This window comes from Pipistrellus kuhlii, unplaced genomic scaffold, assembly GCF_014108245.1.
Source record: "Pipistrellus kuhlii isolate mPipKuh1 unplaced genomic scaffold, mPipKuh1.p scaffold_m20_p_73, whole genome shotgun sequence".
Classification (NCBI taxonomy): Eukaryota; Metazoa; Chordata; class Mammalia; order Chiroptera; family Vespertilionidae; genus Pipistrellus; species Pipistrellus kuhlii.
In genome coordinates this window covers 792735-809541 of record NW_023425577.1, presented here as the reverse complement: position 1 = coordinate 809541, position 16807 = coordinate 792735, and the positions used below count along the sequence as shown (strand labels likewise).

Here is a 16807-nt window from a genome sequence, read left to right as displayed (position 1 = left end):
TAAATCGCGGGCCGAATGGTTTACTGAACAGTCATAAACTGTCATTGTGATGGAAACGCAGCGGAGTGCAGTGATGACAGCGAGGTGCGGGCCACATTGCAAGGCCTGGCGGGACGGATTTGGCCCGCGGGCCTTGTGTTTGACACATGTGCTCTAACCCATTCGCAGCCTCAGGACACGTCTTCAGTCAAATTGATCAATGTGTCTGATTGCTTGGCGTGAGGGGCCCAGGTGTGAGACGATCTGGGGACCCAGTTTAGAGAACTGGGGGGAAATGATCGGCATGAGGTTGAGCCTATAGATAAGAGTCAGCCCGGGGCGGGCGAACCTGGGATCTAACTCAGGGAAAGGGTACGGACCGGGTGTTTGGCTGGTTGCTAAGGAGAGGTTGGAGACGGCCGGCCCCTGCGAGTGATTGGTGAAAGTAACAGAAAAGAGTAGCCAATGAGAAGAGCGCCGCAAGACTCAGGGACCAATCAGCGAAGGGGAGTACCCTGGGACGTACCAATATGCTAATTAAGCAGGGGCATCTGTGGGAAAACCTAATGGAGAGGTCCACAGGGTAAACCTTGGAAAAGGAGGACATTGGACACAGAGCTTCTAATATGGCGCCTACATGTCAGGGTATGAGGGACTTCTCTCGGGGCTGCTGGTCCTGACGGAGACATGACAGAGCACTTCCCCCGCAGGTGCGTGGCGTGGTGCGCTCCGCCGGGTCACATGAGCCGGTTTCAAGATGGCGGCAGGGGTGGCCGGGTGGGGGGCTGAAGCGGAGGAGTTCGAGGATGCGCCTGATGTGGAGCCGCTGGAACCCACGCTCAGCAACATCATCGAGCAGCGCAGCCTGAAGTGGATCTTCGTCGGGGGCAAAGGCGGCGTCGGCAAGACCACCTGCAGGTGAGGAGGCCGCGGCGGGGGCCGGGCAGACGGGTGGGATGTACCAACCACTGGGCGAAGGGGACGGCCAGGCGCCGGTTCTCTCACCCCGAGCCGGGCACGGGAGGGGCGCCGGGGTCCTCCGGGGGGTCCTCTCCAGAAGTTACCGGGAGCAAGTGGAAGCTGCCTCCTGAATGCAGGCCTGGCACCCTCTGAGTGGGACCATTCCCGTTAGGGGCTCCAGGGCCGAGTCACACCGAACCCAGCGCGCAGGGGCCGGGAGAGCACTTACAGGACCCCGTCTGCCGGGCCGTACCCCACTGAGCTCAGAGTCCGGGGAGGGGCACCGGAACAAACGGCCCTAGTCCGGTGAAACTTGCCATTCCGTGTCCACGTGGGGCTGGGGTTGTGGTGAACGTAGGGAAAGAGGGTACCTGATCAGTAGAAGAGGGAGGGGTTCCTGGGGCAAATTATTCAGGGACTGAACCATTCCGATTGTAGTAGGAGGTTCAACGGACCCCTTAGCTTAGCGTTGAGGGGGTGCAAGGGACCCCGTAGTTATGCTGGCTGGGCAGCTGGACCATGCCATTCTGTGCCAGCAGACAAGAAGCAGGCATCAGGCCAGACTGAACCTCGCCGCTCTAGCCAGCTAGCGTGGTCTTAGATAAGGTCTGAGAAGGTGCCTGTTCAGAAATTGAGGATTGATCCCACATTTAGCCCTATTCTCAGGGCTGCTGCTTCTGAGCCTCACATCTCCCCATGCAGACCTAGGGGGCAGTCTCTGACCCCTTTCTCCCTACCTTTTGACCTTTTCCTTGCCCAGCTGCAGCTTAGCAGTCCAGCTATCCAAGGGACGGGAGAGTGTTCTTATCATTTCCACGGACCCAGCCCACAACATTTCCGATGCTTTTGACCAGAAGTTCTCCAAGGTGCCCACCAAGGTCAAAGGCTATGACAACCTCTTTGCCATGGTGAGTAGAGCAAGACTCAGCTCCCCATTCTGGCCAAGGCCCATTCAGGCCTTTCCTGTGGACATGTATGTACTATTGGCTACAGTGTCCGTCCCCCACCCCCTCCATCCCACCCTCACCCCACCACCACCCCGTCTACATCCTTTGTCATTCCAGTTTCACTCCTCCTTCAACATGCCCACAGGGGAACAACTGAAGAATGCTTTGGAGCAGAAAGGAAGCCAGAGTGACTGGAGCTTAGTGAGCAAGGGGAGGGAGACATCGGAGTGGTCAATCAGAGCCATGTGGTGTAGGATTTTGTAGGTCACTGACTGGGAGCAGTTTGGCCTTGAATCCAAGTTTAATAGGAAGCTGTTCATTTTGAGCAGGTCAATGTCATAGCCTTGACAAGGTCCCTGTGGCTGCCATGCGGAGAATCCCATATAATAAAAGCCTAGGTGGCTTTACGCCCTCGCACAACACCCTCGGGTGACGCTGCCATAAGATGGCTGCCCTCACGTTGTCACAAGATGGCCTCCACAGGATGGCCTGCAGGGAAGGACAGTTGGGGGTGAACAAGCCAGCAGGGGAGGGCAGATGTGGGGGGACGGGGACCATGCCGGCAGGGAAGGGCAGTTGGTGGGGACCAGGCCTGCATGGGAGGGCAATTGGGAGCCATCAGTCTGGCAGGGGAGGGCAGTTGGGGTCCATCATTCTGGCAGGGGAGGGCAGTTGGGAGTGATCAGGCTGGCAGGGGAGAAGTTAGGCATCAATCAGGCCGGCAGGGGAGAAGTTAGAGGGCTATCAGGCAGGCAGGCAGACAGACAGGGGAGCGGCTAGGAGCCAGCAGTCCTGGATTGTGAGAGAGATGTCTGACTGCCAGATTAGATCGGGCCCAGTTAAAACCGGCTATTGGACATACCCAAAGGGTCCCAGATTGGAGAGGGTGCACGCCCCCCTACCCGCCCCCATGCACAGAACAACCCCCCCTTCCCATTCCCATGCACAAACCCACCTATGAACCAGGAAGTCATGGTACCATTCCTGGGCAGGGCATGTGCATGAGTTGTGGACTCCATCTCCAGTGTGGGGCATGCAGGAGGCAGCCGATCAATGATTCTCTCACATCATTGATGTTTCTATCTCTCTCCCTTTCCCTTCCTCTCTGAAATAAATAAGAATACCTTCTAATAAATATAGTCCACCGGGCCTCTAGTGGGTTATAAATTGAGTTTGGAAGTAAGGAATTAACAGGGAGCCTGGGGCAGTGACCAGACAAGAAATGATAAGGAGGCAGCGTGTTGGGGGAGAAAGATTGGTTTGGGGATGTCTCTTGGAAATAAAGCAATACAGCTGCTTGGTTATAATGGGTGAGAGAAAGAAATAAGTTTTTACTTTAAAAGAGGGTGGGAGGGAGGGGGAGTGACAAGAGAAACATTAATGTGTTGCTCTCTCATAAATTGGTTGCCCCCCATAAACTCCCTGATTGGGGCTGAGGATCAAGCCTGTGATTGAGGTACGTGCCTTTGACCGGAAATGAACCTGGCACCCTTCAGTCCACAGGCTGACACTCTATCCACTGAGCCAAACTGTCTAAGGCTAAATACATCTCTTGGTTGGCCCCTGAGCAGCTGGGATGAGGAAGACTAGAGAGAAGCAGGTTTAGAAGGGACAAGTCGAGAATTCTATTTTGACCACAGTGAATCCAGGACAGTGGCTTAACTCTGTGAGCCTGGAGCTCAGAGGAAGTTGATAACGATTTGGGGGTCACTGTCCCAAAGGTGGTATTTAAAGCTGTGTGAGTAAAGGAGAATGTGAGAGAACAGAGAGGCCCGGAGACAACCTGGGGGCAGGTCAGCATTTAGGGTCCAGAAGTAAAGGAGGCTAAGAAGGAGTCACCAGGGAGGTGGGAGGAGAGCCGGAGGTTATAGTCTCCTGAGTGCCGGGAGGACTAAGGAATTTGGGCAGAAAGCGGTGGTCTGCTCCAGCAGGTATATCAGTTTTAGAGAGACCACTGGTGAGTGGGGGCCAAAGCCTGTCTGGAATGAGTGAGCTGAGGAAATGGAGACAGTGACCGCTGAGAAATGGGGCCATCACTAGAGGGAGACACAGGGGGGCTGAGGAGAGCTGTTTTGAGAAAGGAGATGCTAGAGCATGTTTGTCAGTGCAAATACCTCACCAGGGAGGGACAAGTAATGTTGGAAGGAGTGAGGATGCTGACAGAGGACTGTCCTCGGGTGGGAGTGAGCTACACACAGCACATAGACCTATTGCATGGGCTCCTCCAGGGCCAGGGTTGCGGAGGCAAGGTGGAGGGACGGGGGCATTTCCTGGGGGGAGGGGATAAGGGCGTTGACAGCCAACAGCTTTTCTTTCTCTCTGAGGCCCAGGTGAGGCAAAAGTCTCAGCAGAGAACAAGGAGCAAATGGGACAGAAGGGGGTTGAGGAGGCATAAGATGTGACATAAACACTCGCAACAGTGGGTTGTCCGGCGGTTGAGTGCCCATTGGAGTTTGTGATTAGGAATGGGGAGCAGTGTGGGAGTTATTTGTGAGGTGTGCTCTCGTGTTCACCTCTGTGTAGCCACCAGAGACCCAGGAATAACCAGGATGAGGATTTTGCCAACCACAGAGGGAAGGGGAGTGTTTGTAGACACAGCCTATGGAGTCTGGGCAGGAGGGACACTGACAGTGAACGGGGGCCAGGGGAGAGGGAATGAGGGGCCCAAAGAGGTTTAAATAACTGAAGCAGGCCCAGCTGGCATGGCTCAGTGGTGGAGCATTCACCCATGAACCAGGAGGTCACAGTTTGATTGCCAGGCAGGGCACATGCCCTGATTTCGAGCTTGATTCCCAGTAGGGGGCTTGCAGGAGATAGCCAATAGATGATTCTCTTAATTAATGTTTCCTCTATCTCTCCCTTCCTCTCTGAAATCACTAAAAACATATTTAAAAAATAATAGCCCGACTGGCATAGCTTAGAGGTTAAGCAACCATCTATGAACCAGGAAGTCAGTTTCATTCCCAGTCAGGGCATATGCATGGGTTGCAGACTCCATCCCCAGTGTGGGGCATGCAGGAGGCAGCCGATCAATGATTCTCTCACATCATTGGTGTTCCTATCTCTCTCCCTTTCCCTCCTATCTGAAATAAATAAAAAGACATTCTAAAGTAATAATAATAATTGCCGAAACCGGTTTGGCTCAGTGGATAGAGCATCGACCTGCAGACTGAAGGGTCCCAGGTTCGATTCCGGTCAAGGGCATGTACCTTGGTTGTGGGCACATCCCCAGTAGGAGGTGTGCAAGAGACAGCTGATTGATGTTTCTAGCTTTCTATCCCTCTCTTTTCCTCTCTATAAAAACTCAATAAAATATATTTTAAAAAATAATAATAAATAAAATAAAATAATAATTACTGGAGCGGGAGGCAAGAAGGCCCAGGTCAGAGAGCGGGGTATGTGAGCTCAGAGGTGACCCAGTGTGAATAACCCGTCCAGGGTGTAACTGGGTGCGATAGGCGGGGCAGTGGATACACAAGCTCTGGGCAGGGAGGTGGACCCCGGAGGCCAGCGAGGGGGCTTCTTCACAGGACCTGTGAAGTCACCAAGCAGAGGTGACATAGGCGGAGGATAGAGAAGGAGGCATGGAGTCCAGGGCTGGCCAGAGGCCCCAAGGATGGTCATACATATCTTTGTGGATTCCACATGTGTGCTGAGGACATCCTGTGTGCGGGCAGCTCCTGGTGTCCTCGTGGGGCCGACATTCTGGGTGGGGAGACAGATGAGCAATGTGATAAGCATATCATGTGAAGGGAGGCTGGCTGTTAAGCAGAAAGGAAGGCGGGACAGTAAGGACTGTGTCTGCCCTGTTAGGTGAGATGGTGAGGAAGACACGTTAGAGAAAATCTGGAAGCAGTCGGGCTGGGTAGGGAAATAGCTGGTGAAAGCCCTGCGGAGGGCTTTGGCTTTCCTCTGTGGACACTGATCCCAGTTTGCACTTTTCCGTCTGTTTTTTACAATTGTGTGATCCTTTGTGCAATTGGAAGGCCTTAATGCCTGAGGGAGGGCCATGGCACCTTGGGGGTCTCCCCAGCCTCTTCCCTGATGGGACCTGATGCAGGGCTGCCCTGGCTCTGGTGCCCACCCAGGTGAGAAGGCCCCGGGGTAGCATACTGCAGCCTGAGTCTCCATCCCTTGTGTGCCCTCCCCCAGGAGATTGACCCCAGCCTCGGCGTGGCAGAGCTGCCTGACGAGTTCTTCGAGGAGGACAACATGTTGAGCATGGGCAAGAAGATGATGCAGGAGGCCATGAGCGCTTTCCCAGGCATTGACGAGGCCATGAGCTACGCAGAGGTCATGAGGTCAGGCCCAGCAGGCTAGTGCTGCCTGGGAGCGGGGTGGAAGAGGGAGCAGCGTGGGCCTGACCTTCATCTCCCCGCAGGCTGGTGAAGGGCATGAACTTCTCAGTGGTGGTGTTTGACACGGCGCCCACGGGTCACACGCTGAGGCTGCTCAACTTCCCCACCATCGTGGAGCGGGGCCTAGGCCGCCTCATGCAGATCAAGAACCAGATCAGCCCCTTCATCTCACAGGCAGGCAGGGCCCCAGGGCATCCAGTGTCCCCTGAGTGGGAGCCAGGCCCCAGGCCCCCAGATGTGCAGTGACATTTCTCACACACAACCCCTCTGGGTCCACCGTTCCCAACTGGGGGGAGGGGTCTTCATTATGGGGGACTTGGTGTCCCTGCCTCTGTACCCCAGACAGCTTAAAAGCACATATTCCAGAGCCAGACGGCCCAGGTTCAAATGTTTTGCCCTCTAATGTGACCTAAGGCAGGTCACTTCATCTCTCTGGGCCTCACCTTCCTTGTCTGTCAAATGGAGAGCATGCACGTGTCCCTGTTGTTATTGGCATGATCACATGACAGCCCCACTTCTACACACATCCCACCTCCACGGTGGTGTGTGTGATCCCCCTTTGGGTACCTGTGTCCCAGATTAGTCACATTTGCAGAGCGCTCGCTTTGTGCCAGGCACTGTTCTGAGCATGACATGTTTCAGTTCATCTAGCATGCCAGCCCTTGGAGGTAAAGTCTCCAAGGGGAAACTAAGCATTCCAGTTAAGCCGCCTGGCTATCGTCCCCCAAAGGAGGCAGAGCTGGGATTTGCCCCTGTGATCTGTTCAAGGGCCCAGGCTTTTAACCACTGGGAGGTGGTTAGCAGGTATAATGGCCCCAGGTAAGCCTCAAGCCCTCCCATGTCCTCCCCCCAGATGTGCAACATGCTGGGCCTAGGGGATATGAACGCAGACCAGCTGGCCTCCAAGCTGGAAGAGACGCTGCCTGTCATCCGCTCTGTCAGCGAGCAGTTCAAGGATCCTGTGAGTCACGGTGCACGTAGACAGGGAGAGGCTCCGGGGCCAGCGCCTGGCCCTCACTGTCCTCTCGCATCCTGCAGGAACAGACGACTTTCATCTGTGTGTGCATCGCCGAGTTCCTGTCTCTGTACGAGACAGAGCGGCTGATCCAAGAGCTGGCCAAATGCAAGATAGACACGCACAACATCATTGTCAACCAGCTCGTCTTCCCCGACCCTGAGAAGCCCTGCAAGATGTGTGAGGCCCGCCACAAGATCCAGGCCAAGTACCTGGACCAGGTGTGCATGCCCAGCCGTCCACCCAGCCCTCAAACCTCTGGTCTTGGCAGGGGGGACCCGGCCCATCCTAACCATGGCACCCCCAGTCATTTATTCTGCGCTCCGAACCTTTGCTCCGTCCTCCCTCTGACCTCTGCCCGGGCCTCCTGCTCTTCCCCCCTCCTTCAGTCCCTTTCCCCTAATTCTGGCCATGAAGGAATATGGCTGGCCTGGCCTGGATACCCTGACCCTGCGGAGCCAGAGGTCCAACCCTGGGAACTCTGACCTCACTGGCACCACTCCCACCGGTGACCTTATGAAGACTGACCCTGGGAGGCCCCCGTCTCAACCCCTTGGATCTGCCCACATTCTGTCCCTGCCTGCAGCCAGCCCCTGACCAATGTCCTCTGCTCCCTGCCCCGGCCACAGATGGAGGACCTGTATGAAGACTTCCACATTGTGAAGCTGCCTCTGCTTCCTCATGAAGTGCGGGGGGCAGACAAGGTCAACACCTTCTCTGCCCTCCTCCTGGAGCCCTACAAGCCACCCAGCACCCAGTAGCACTGCTGCCAGCCCCAGCTGCTACCATTTCCACCCACTCTCCACCCCTCCGGGGTAGAGTTTGCACAAAGTCCCCGCCCCCCTCCCCCATGGTCCAGGGGGAGCCACTTGAGGTGGGAGGCGGGGAGGGGGTCTGTTCCCCCTGGTGGGGCTGGGGTGGCTGTAGCTACCCCTCACCTCTCCCCGCCTCTCACTTCTCAATAAAATGATCTTAAACTACTGTGGTTATTGATACAAGGATTTCAGAGTCAGCGCCACCATGAACAGTTGTATACACTGCACAGACACGTCACAGCTAGAGGGATGCAGTCACGACAGACTAACAAATTATGTTTATTATGGCAATTTTGGGAGGTGGGTGTCTTCAATAAGGAGATGCTTTTTCAAGCCCTGTACGGGGAGGGGTGTCCCTGCCATAATGCCTGAATTGGCATATACCCCCTTCCTTTGAGGCTCAACGTGTGAGAACCAGGAGGCCCATTGGAGAACCTTGGGTGGGGGGAGCGGATTAGGCAGGCAGCAGCCCAGTACTGCCTGCTGTTTGGTTTGGAAATTAGTGGGCACCCTGGGCAGAGGCTGGGCTGGCCAGACTAGGGATTAACAGTCTCCACCCCCCAATTCCTGGCATGTCCCCCCACCCCCTTCCCGCCCGCCCATGGGATGGAATCCGCTCCACCCAGCACAGCTACAACCAGGAACAGGTTACGTGACATGATGGTAGAGGACTCGAGCCGAAGGCATCCCTAAAGTCCTATCCTAACTTGGAGCCATCTCACTGGGTGGCCTCACGTTTTCCTATAGTTTGAGCTTCATCTCTAAAACGGAGGCAAGTGTGGCCAGGCACCGAGCCACGGGACAAGTTCCCCTGAAGAGTTAGCTGGCGCAGCTCCCTGGAAGGCATCCAGTGGGCCCCTTACCCCTTCACTCTGCCGCTGCCTGGACAGCCACGTTCATCCCCACCTGGGGGCCCAGCGCTGGCATGACCTCGTGTTTGCAGGTTCCAAGCCAGCGCTGGGTGGGGGTGGAGGAGATGGACAAGAGGTACCTGAGGCCACGCATGAGTCAGGAAGTGTTCAAATTGTGCACACCCAGGGTCTGGGTGTGTGAGGGTGTGCTTGCACGTAAGGGGAGCCCAGCCACAAGCCCAAACGTGACCTGGGCTCCATTGTACTGGGTGTGCGCAAGCGGGTGTGGGCATGATGGGGTGGCATTTGTAAACAAACAGTATTGCAGCCTGTGGCAGAGACCCCTGGCTCCCAGCTGAACCACCTGAGTTCAAATCCCAGCTGTGCCGTCAAAGGGCGGCGTCATTTGAGCCTCAGTTTCCCTACCAGATAGTGGGAATGACGAAGACCGACTTCATAAGCCTGCTTGTAAGGACTCAGGTGAAATAAGTAGCTCTTTACAAATGTTACTATTCGTTGTTACAACATTGCCTGTGAACTAGCTTGGGCAACCTGCCCCTAGCCCAGCGGGTGTCCAGCAGTCAGAAGTGTGTGGGGACCCTGTGAACCGGAGGAGGGAGATGTGCACGGGGAGGGGAGAAGCTGGCTGCAGTTTGTATAAATATACATCCTCTGGTCAGGAATGGAGCTGCACCAACCTGGAGCCTGTCCCCCGCCCCCCACCCCACCCACCCGGAGCCAACAGCTAGCAGTGCCAACCTGCATCCACTTTTATGGGCTGTCCGGCAGCTGGACAGCGAGAAGCTGGTTTGAGGGTAGCCAGCCTGGGCCAGTTCCTAATTACCCCAGGCGGGGCAGGCATATGCCAGGCTTGGAACAAGGTGTCCTGGCTGGCAGGGCTTCCGGGTGGAGCCGCGTAAAGCTGTCCACATTCCTAGCGCACAAGGTAGACTGGAGGGGCCCGGGGTCTGGACCTGAGCTCTTGCCCCTCCCATGCCAGGCTGCGTGTTTGCGGAGAGGGATGGGAGGCCGGCTGCGCCAGGCTGGGAGTGTCCACTTTGCAGGTGTGTCTGTGAAGGGGGAACATCTCTCCTGCACCCACGCCAGATGTGGGGACAAATCCTTGTCCCGAAGCTCGTGTGTTCACGACAGTGCTGAGTGGGTCTGAGATCTGAGGTGCGTGTGGCGGGGACAGGGGTGTGTGCACACCACACTGAGGGGGCATCAGAGAGGGCGTCCCATCCATGTGCAAATGCAGGCGTGTTTCATGGGTTATGGGTACGACTGTCTGGGTGGGACTGTGGAGGGTCTGGGACTGTTGAGGAGGGGTGACTTGTGTGAGTGTGTCCTTGCAACACTGATGGATCTAAGGCCCCAGGAGAATGTGTACCTGCGCAGAGGGCAGGCATTCCCACATCCGTGTGTGACCACAAGTGTATCTTGGTGCAGGGAAAATCAGGAATAAGCGTGTGCTACCACCCTCTGTGGGCTGGTGTGCGGCTGTGTGGGGTCTGCACTCAGCTGGTGTGTCTGTGTTGAGGGAAGCTGATTTGTGCCTGGGTCTATGATGTATGTTTCTAAGTACGGTACATCGTTGTGACTATGGAGTGAACCGACACCACTGAGCAGTGTGTGTTTGTGTGTGTGTGTGTGTGTGTGAGAGAGAGAGAGAGAGAGAGAGAGAGAGAGAGAGAGAGAGAGAGAGAGACGGGGAAGGACACAGTCCCCGCCCCCTCCTCCAGCTCTGGGTCCAAGATCCCTTGGACCTGCCAGTGACTGCCAGGGAGAGAGCCAGGGAGGAGCCGGGAGGCCTGGTTGTTCTCCCCTTGCTCCAGGTAACAAACTGGCCAGACTTCTACAAATTTCTGAGGCTGCAGCCCAGGGGTGTGGGCCAGGGAGGGACTGTCCACGCCCATTGCTCAGCCCCTTCCCACTCCAGGGTCTGGCTTAAGCTACACCCAACGTTGAAGCCACCTGCCCGTCTGTGAGTCCTGCGCTGCCGCCAGGTGAGAAGGGCCCAGGGGAACAGGGGACCCGAGGACAGGTGGGCTTGTGGGCAGGAATCAGGCAGCAACCCATCAGAATCCTCCAAGTGTGGAGTGGAGAGCTTGGAAGGCTGGAGAATGAAGGGAGGGAAGATCAAGGAGACCCAGAAGAGGGGAAAGATCATTAAGGGGGTAGGGTGAGAGTTGGGGCAGCTGTGGGGAGAAGAGGCCAGCTTGAGGGGGGGTTGGGGCTGCAGCAGGAGGGAACTTGGATGGCTTCCTAGGGCTCCGAAAGGGAGTGCAGTGCAGGGGAAGGGCAGAGACTGGGAGCTGGGGGAGGGGGTGGGCCAGGTGGGATCTGAGAAAGAGAAATGGGGTGGGGCAGTCTGAGAACCCAGAAACGGAGGCACTGGGGACTCGGGGAGAAGGGGAAGCCGTAGGTGGAGCCCAGGTAAGAGGATGGGATGAGATGGGATAGAAGGCACCTCGCTTAACTCAAGTTTGAGACTGGAGGCTGGGGAGACAGCCTCAGGGGGTGGGCACAAGATGGGGAACAGGAGTCCAGAAGGGGGTGGGCAGCCGGAGAAGCTTGGGGAGGACGGGCAGCGAGCGACGGGCCTGAGCAAGGCCAGGAGGAGGGTGGACCAGGAGGTGGCTGGGCAGGGAGGACACGTTGAACTGAGTCATAGGAACACTTTCCCCCTCTCCCCCCCCTGTAGACCCCAGCCTCCCTCCGGTCCCCCCAACCCCCCGCTCCGGTTCCTCCGCCACAGGTGGGCGTTCGGTCCGGTCCCACCTCCTCCGGCCAGACCGGCGGCCCCGATGACCGTCACGTACACGGCCCGCGTGGCCAACGCGCGCTTCGGCGGCTTCTCGCAGCTGCTGCTGCTGTGGCGCGGCAGCATCTACAAGCTGCTGTGGCGGGAGCTGCTCTGCTTCCTGGGGCTCTACATGGCGCTGAGCGCGGCCTACCGGTGAGGGGCCGGCTGGGCTGAGGAAGGGCCGGGGTGCGGGGACCGGGGTGCAGGCGGGGCGGGGCGGGACCGGAGCGGGGAGAGAGTGCGCCGGGGAGGGAGCGCGCCCTGACCCCGTGCCCTGCCCGCAGCTTCGTGCTGGCCGAGGGGCACAAGCGCTACTTCGAGAAGCTCGTCATCTACTGCGACCAGTACGCCAGCCTCATCCCCGTCTCCTTCGTGCTCGGTGCGTCCGCGCTCCAGAGTCCCCGGTGCCGATCCCCCATCCCGAGAGACCATTCCTGCCTCTCTGAGACTCCCCCTCCAACCCAGCCCCACAGACCCCCCCATTCCTGCCTCTCTGAGACCCCCCTCCAATCCAGCCCCACAGCCCCGCCTCCCCATCCTTTAGATATCTACGTCTTTGGGTATCTCCTGGCCACAGTGCCCCTTGAAAATTTCATGTCACCCACATGCTCAGCCCTGGTCACCCGGGGCCTTGGCCTGTGTCTGCATAAGACACCTGTGCCCCTCCCTCCCCGTGTCCAGCCCCAGGAACCTCCTCCAGGGACATCGCAGCAATCTGTCCTCTCCAGTCCAGCCTCGGCGGTATTTCTCTGGCAAGCCTGGCTCCCAGCCTCCTCTCCGTGTTCTCTGCCCACACGGTGGGGTTACCAGCCTATGCCAGGACATAGACCCTGTGCCCACCCCCTTCATAGGTCTGGCTCAGGGGCGACCTGTGACCTCGGTGCAGGCTGCCCGTGGGCCCTTTGCCTCTGCCTGCACACTAAGACCCCAGGCCCCATCCAGGGGACTCCCAGTGAGTAGCCAGAGTGACCCCAGAGCTGGACCCCGAACCCAGGAGGCCCCGCGGGGCCAGGGTGACCGCCTGCCGGGGGTGTTGCCGATGCAGGTTCCATGTCCCTCCTCCCCCCACACCCTGGGCCCGCACCCCCCTGGCCCGCGTCCCCACGAGCGTCCCTCCCGGCTCTGCGCAGGCTTCTACGTGAACCTGGTGGTGAACCGCTGGTGGAGCCAGTACCTGTGCATGCCGCTGCCCGACGCGCTCATGTGCATCGTGTCCGGCACGGTGCACGGGCGCGACGAGCGCGGCCGCCTCTACCGGCGCACGCTCATGCGCTACGCGGGGCTCTCGGCCGTGCTCATCCTGCGCTCCGTCAGCACCGCCGTCTTCAAGCGCTTCCCCACCATGGACCACGTGGTGGAGGCGGGTGAGGCGGGGCGGGGCGGGGCGGGGCGGGGCCAGGGAGGGCGGGGCCAGTGACCCGGTAAGGATGAGTGACCCGCCCCACCCCCTCCTCCGTCTCTCCCCTCCAGGGTTTATGACCCGCGAGGAGCGCAAGAAGTTTGAGAACTTGAACTCATCCTACAACAAGTACTGGGTGCCCTGCGTCTGGTTCTCCAACCTGGCGGCCCAGGCCCGGCGGGAGGGCCGCATCCGCGACAACGGCGCCCTCAAACTGCTGCTGGAGGTGGGCTGGCCGGCTGGTCATTCATACAAAAGGCCAGAGAAGTGGTACCCCGTCCCGGAGTGGTACTCGCCTCCCCACGGGGCTGACTCCAAACACCCTGACCTAGCAGCCCCCAGGTGCACAGCTATCTCACGGGGAGGGGGGTGGCACCCCAGGGGTATACTCACCACCAAATACTCTCCCTGGCGCTCCCAGAAGCACACAGTGACCACTCACCTCCATCCCAAGGACCCACACCTCATCCCCACGCGTGAGCTCATGCATCAGGCCTCCCGTAACTTGCATCTGCCCCCAGGAGCTGACCGTGTTTCGGGGCAAGTGTGCGATGCTCTTTCACTACGACTGGATCAGCATACCCCTGGTCTACACCCAGGTAACCCCGCAGCGCCTCCGCGTAGATCCTCCGTCAGATACCTGGTCTCAAGGGGAGATGGAGGGCCAGCTAGGGCCCCATCCCGGTGACTCCTGATCTCCGAGAACCCGAGGCCAGGGGAGCCCTGACCTGGCCCCTGCCTGCCCCCAGGTGGTGACCATCGCTGTGTACAGTTACTTCCTGGCCTGCGTCATCGGTCGCCAGTTCCTAGACCCCGCGCAGGGCTACAAAGACCACAACCTTGACCTGTTCGTGCCGGTCTTCACTCTGCTGCAGTTCTTCTTCTACGCCGGCTGGCTCAAGGTGGCCGGGCCCTGAGCCTGGGCGCCGGGAGCGGGGTGGGCAGGGCTTCTCAGGTCTCTGCTTACCTCCCTGCTCCCCGCTAAGGTAGCAGAGCAGCTCATCAACCCCTTTGGAGAGGACGACGACGATTTTGAGACCAATTTCCTGATCGACCGCAACTTCCAGGTGAGACTCCCTTGAGCCCATGCCCAGGCTCCCAAAGTGGCCCTGGCCTCAGTCCACCCTGCCACGGCTTGCCCAGGCCTCACCTCTGACCCATCCTTCTCTCCTTGGCATCACACTCCTGCGGGCCCAGGCCTCGGGGGGCGCCCGTGCTCTGCTCCCCCACCCAGCGCGGTGTCCCCGGCTGCAGGTGTCCATGCTGGCCGTGGACGAGATGTACGATGACCTGGCCATGCTGGAGAGGGACTTGTACTGGGACGCAGCGGAGGCCCGGGCCCCCTACACCGCAGCCACCGCCTTCCTGAGGCTGCAGCCCTCCTTCCAGGGCTCCACCTTCGACATCACGTGAGCCAGCGGGGTGGGCGGGGCCTGCTGGACGCTAGGCTTAGGGCACTGTGGGGACTAATTGAAGGGGGCAGGGATCTGTGGGATGGCTAAACTGGAAATTTGGGGCTAAGAGCTAAAGTCTAAGAGGATAGCCCTAGCTGGTTTGGCTCAGTAGATAGAGTGTCGGCCTGCGGACCAAAGGGTCCCAGGTTCGATTCTGGCCAAGGGCACATTACCCGGTTTCAGGCTCTGTCCAGTGTGCAGGAGATAGCCCATCAATGATTCCCTCATCACTGATGTTTCTACCTCTCTCTTCCTCTCTGAAATAAAAATATACTTAAAAACACACACACACAAATTTCTAGACACATATAAAGTGAGATAGAAATAAACCATTGCTTCTTTAAAAAAAAAATAATAATAAAGTCTACGAGGATAGTGATTGGGAGGTCTGGGATCAGGCCACTAAATTGAAGTCAGAGCTAAGGGCTAAGAGGTGTGAGGATTGGGTGGGTGGTCAGAAGCAGTATGATGCCACACTTGGAGGCCTAAATCTGAAGCAGAGCCAGAGCCAGGGGAAAAGGCCTGGCACTTGGGTGAGCAGCCACGATCTCTTGGGACAAGTGAGTCATGTGGGTGAGTGGAGCCAGGAAAGGCAGTGGGCCTCGGTCCCACCTCTGTCAACCACGGAGAGGGGCGAGGCAGCAGTGCTGACCCTCTCTCCGTCCCACAGGCTGGCCAAGGAGGACATGCAGTTTGAGCGGCCCGACGGCGCGGACGTGCCGCTGGGCGAGGCGCATGGCGACTTCTTGCAGCGCCTCCTGCCGGTGGGTCCGGGCACGGCTGCGGGAAGCCTGCTGGGCCGGCGCCTGTCCTTGATGCGCCGCAAGAACAGCTGCGTGTCCGAGGCGTCCACAGCCGCCAGCTGCGCGGGCACCAGCGCCCTCGACGGCGTAGCCCCGGAGTGTGACTGTGGGGACCTGCTGTTGGACTCCGGGCTTCGAGAGCCGGAGCCCGAGCCCCACGCCGGGCCGGAGCCGCCAGCCCCGGGGCCGGACGCTGAGCCCTTCACCGCAGTGCCCATGACCGCACCCCGAGGGCCGGCTCCGCCCTGGCTGCCCAGCCCCATTGGCGAGGAAGAGGAGAATCTGGCTTGAGACGCTTGAGACCCTTGGGCCCCAGATCCCCAAGAACCAGGAAGCAAGACCCACAGGGCACCCATGCAGACATCTGGGTCTGCATAAGCCCCTCGAGAATGTCATCTGCCGGCTTTAGACCCGCTCCCGCTACCTGTGCGCCTGCCTTCTCGTCTGGCCTGTGTCTCCTGTGGGCAGGCCCTGGGCTAAGGGGAAAGGCATTTTTCCAGCTTAGAGCAGCTCATTCTTTCTGCCGGTGCCCTCGCCCGCAACTGCCTGGAAAGGTTCTTTCTGTGTGTTGTTTCCACAAAATGGAGATATGAGTGCCTCCCTCTTTGAGTGGCGAGGATGGGAATGAAAGAACAGCCTTAAAGCCTTTGTACATAATAGGTGCTCAATAAAATGTCAGTGGTTTCTACTCAAATGTATTAGTCTTCTCCTGCCACGCGTTATGCTAAGTCTGTTTTCAGCAATTTTCCAGGTTATTTCAAATGCCCTGCCCACATCTTTCCAAAGTCTGCTCTCTGAAATGGCCCCACCAGAGCACAGGACTTTACTCACCCATTTGAGTACCGGCCACAGTCCCAGGGCCACAGCTTCCCACTGCCAGCCTTGACTTATGACTCTACAAGCAACCTTTCTATGCCACGTCCCTAAATTCTCAGAGACCCTTTTAGTGCTCCTGGTCTTAATTCAATCATGTGCTGATGACCTCTGTATTTAAATGTCCACACAGACCAGGGGTCAGCAAACTCATTAGTCAACAGAGCCAAATAGCAACAGTACAACAATTGCAATTTCTTTGGAGAGCCAAATTTTTTAAACTTAAACTTCTTCTAACGCCATTTCTTCAAAATAGAATCGCCCAGGCTGTGGTATTTTGTGGAAGAGCCACACTCAAGGGGCCAAAGAGCCGCATGTGGCTCTCGAGCTGCGGTTTGCCGACCACTGGTCCAGACCCATAGGTCCAACTGTCTGCTCAATGTCTCCACGTAGGTCAGGGGTCTCTCGGGCATCTTGGACACAATAGGACATAACATGTCCCAGAGCCAGCGCCCCTTTGGCTCCCAGCCTCTCTCCGTTGGCTCTGTCCTTCCCAGGGGTCCTCAAACTTTTTAAAGTGGGGCCAGATCACGGTCCCTCAGAGAGC

The 16807-nt window shown here is 58.0% G+C and overlaps 2 protein-coding genes across 3 annotated transcripts; both read left to right on the top strand.

Moving 5' to 3' along the window:
- The first annotated feature begins 704 nt into the window (after positions 1–704).
- On the top strand, positions 705–8238 carry GET3 (guided entry of tail-anchored proteins factor 3, ATPase). 2 transcript variants are annotated; one of them, XM_036422785.2, is made up of 7 exons: positions 705–897; positions 1700–1847; positions 6039–6187; positions 6268–6418; positions 7098–7205; positions 7283–7480; positions 7846–8238. In XM_036422785.2, exons 1-7 carry the CDS (start codon positions 737–739, stop codon positions 7903–7905), a joined length of 975 nt encoding a protein of 324 aa, XP_036278678.1. In that variant the 5' UTR covers positions 705–736; the 3' UTR covers positions 7906–8238. The 2 variants fall into 2 exon arrangements, with proteins under 2 accessions (XP_036278678.1, XP_036278677.1); XM_036422784.2 differs by having other exon boundaries at positions 707–897; positions 7889–8238.
- Positions 8239–11631: 3393 nt separating this feature from the next.
- On the top strand, positions 11632–16081 carry BEST2 (bestrophin 2). Its single transcript, XM_036422783.2, has 9 exons — positions 11632–11884; positions 12016–12110; positions 12862–13095; positions 13202–13356; positions 13652–13729; positions 13880–14032; positions 14117–14197; positions 14385–14539; positions 15255–16081. Exons 1-9 carry the CDS (start codon positions 11733–11735, stop codon positions 15676–15678), a joined length of 1527 nt encoding a protein of 508 aa, XP_036278676.1. The 5' UTR covers positions 11632–11732; the 3' UTR covers positions 15679–16081.
- The last annotated feature ends 726 nt before the right edge of the window (positions 16082–16807 follow it).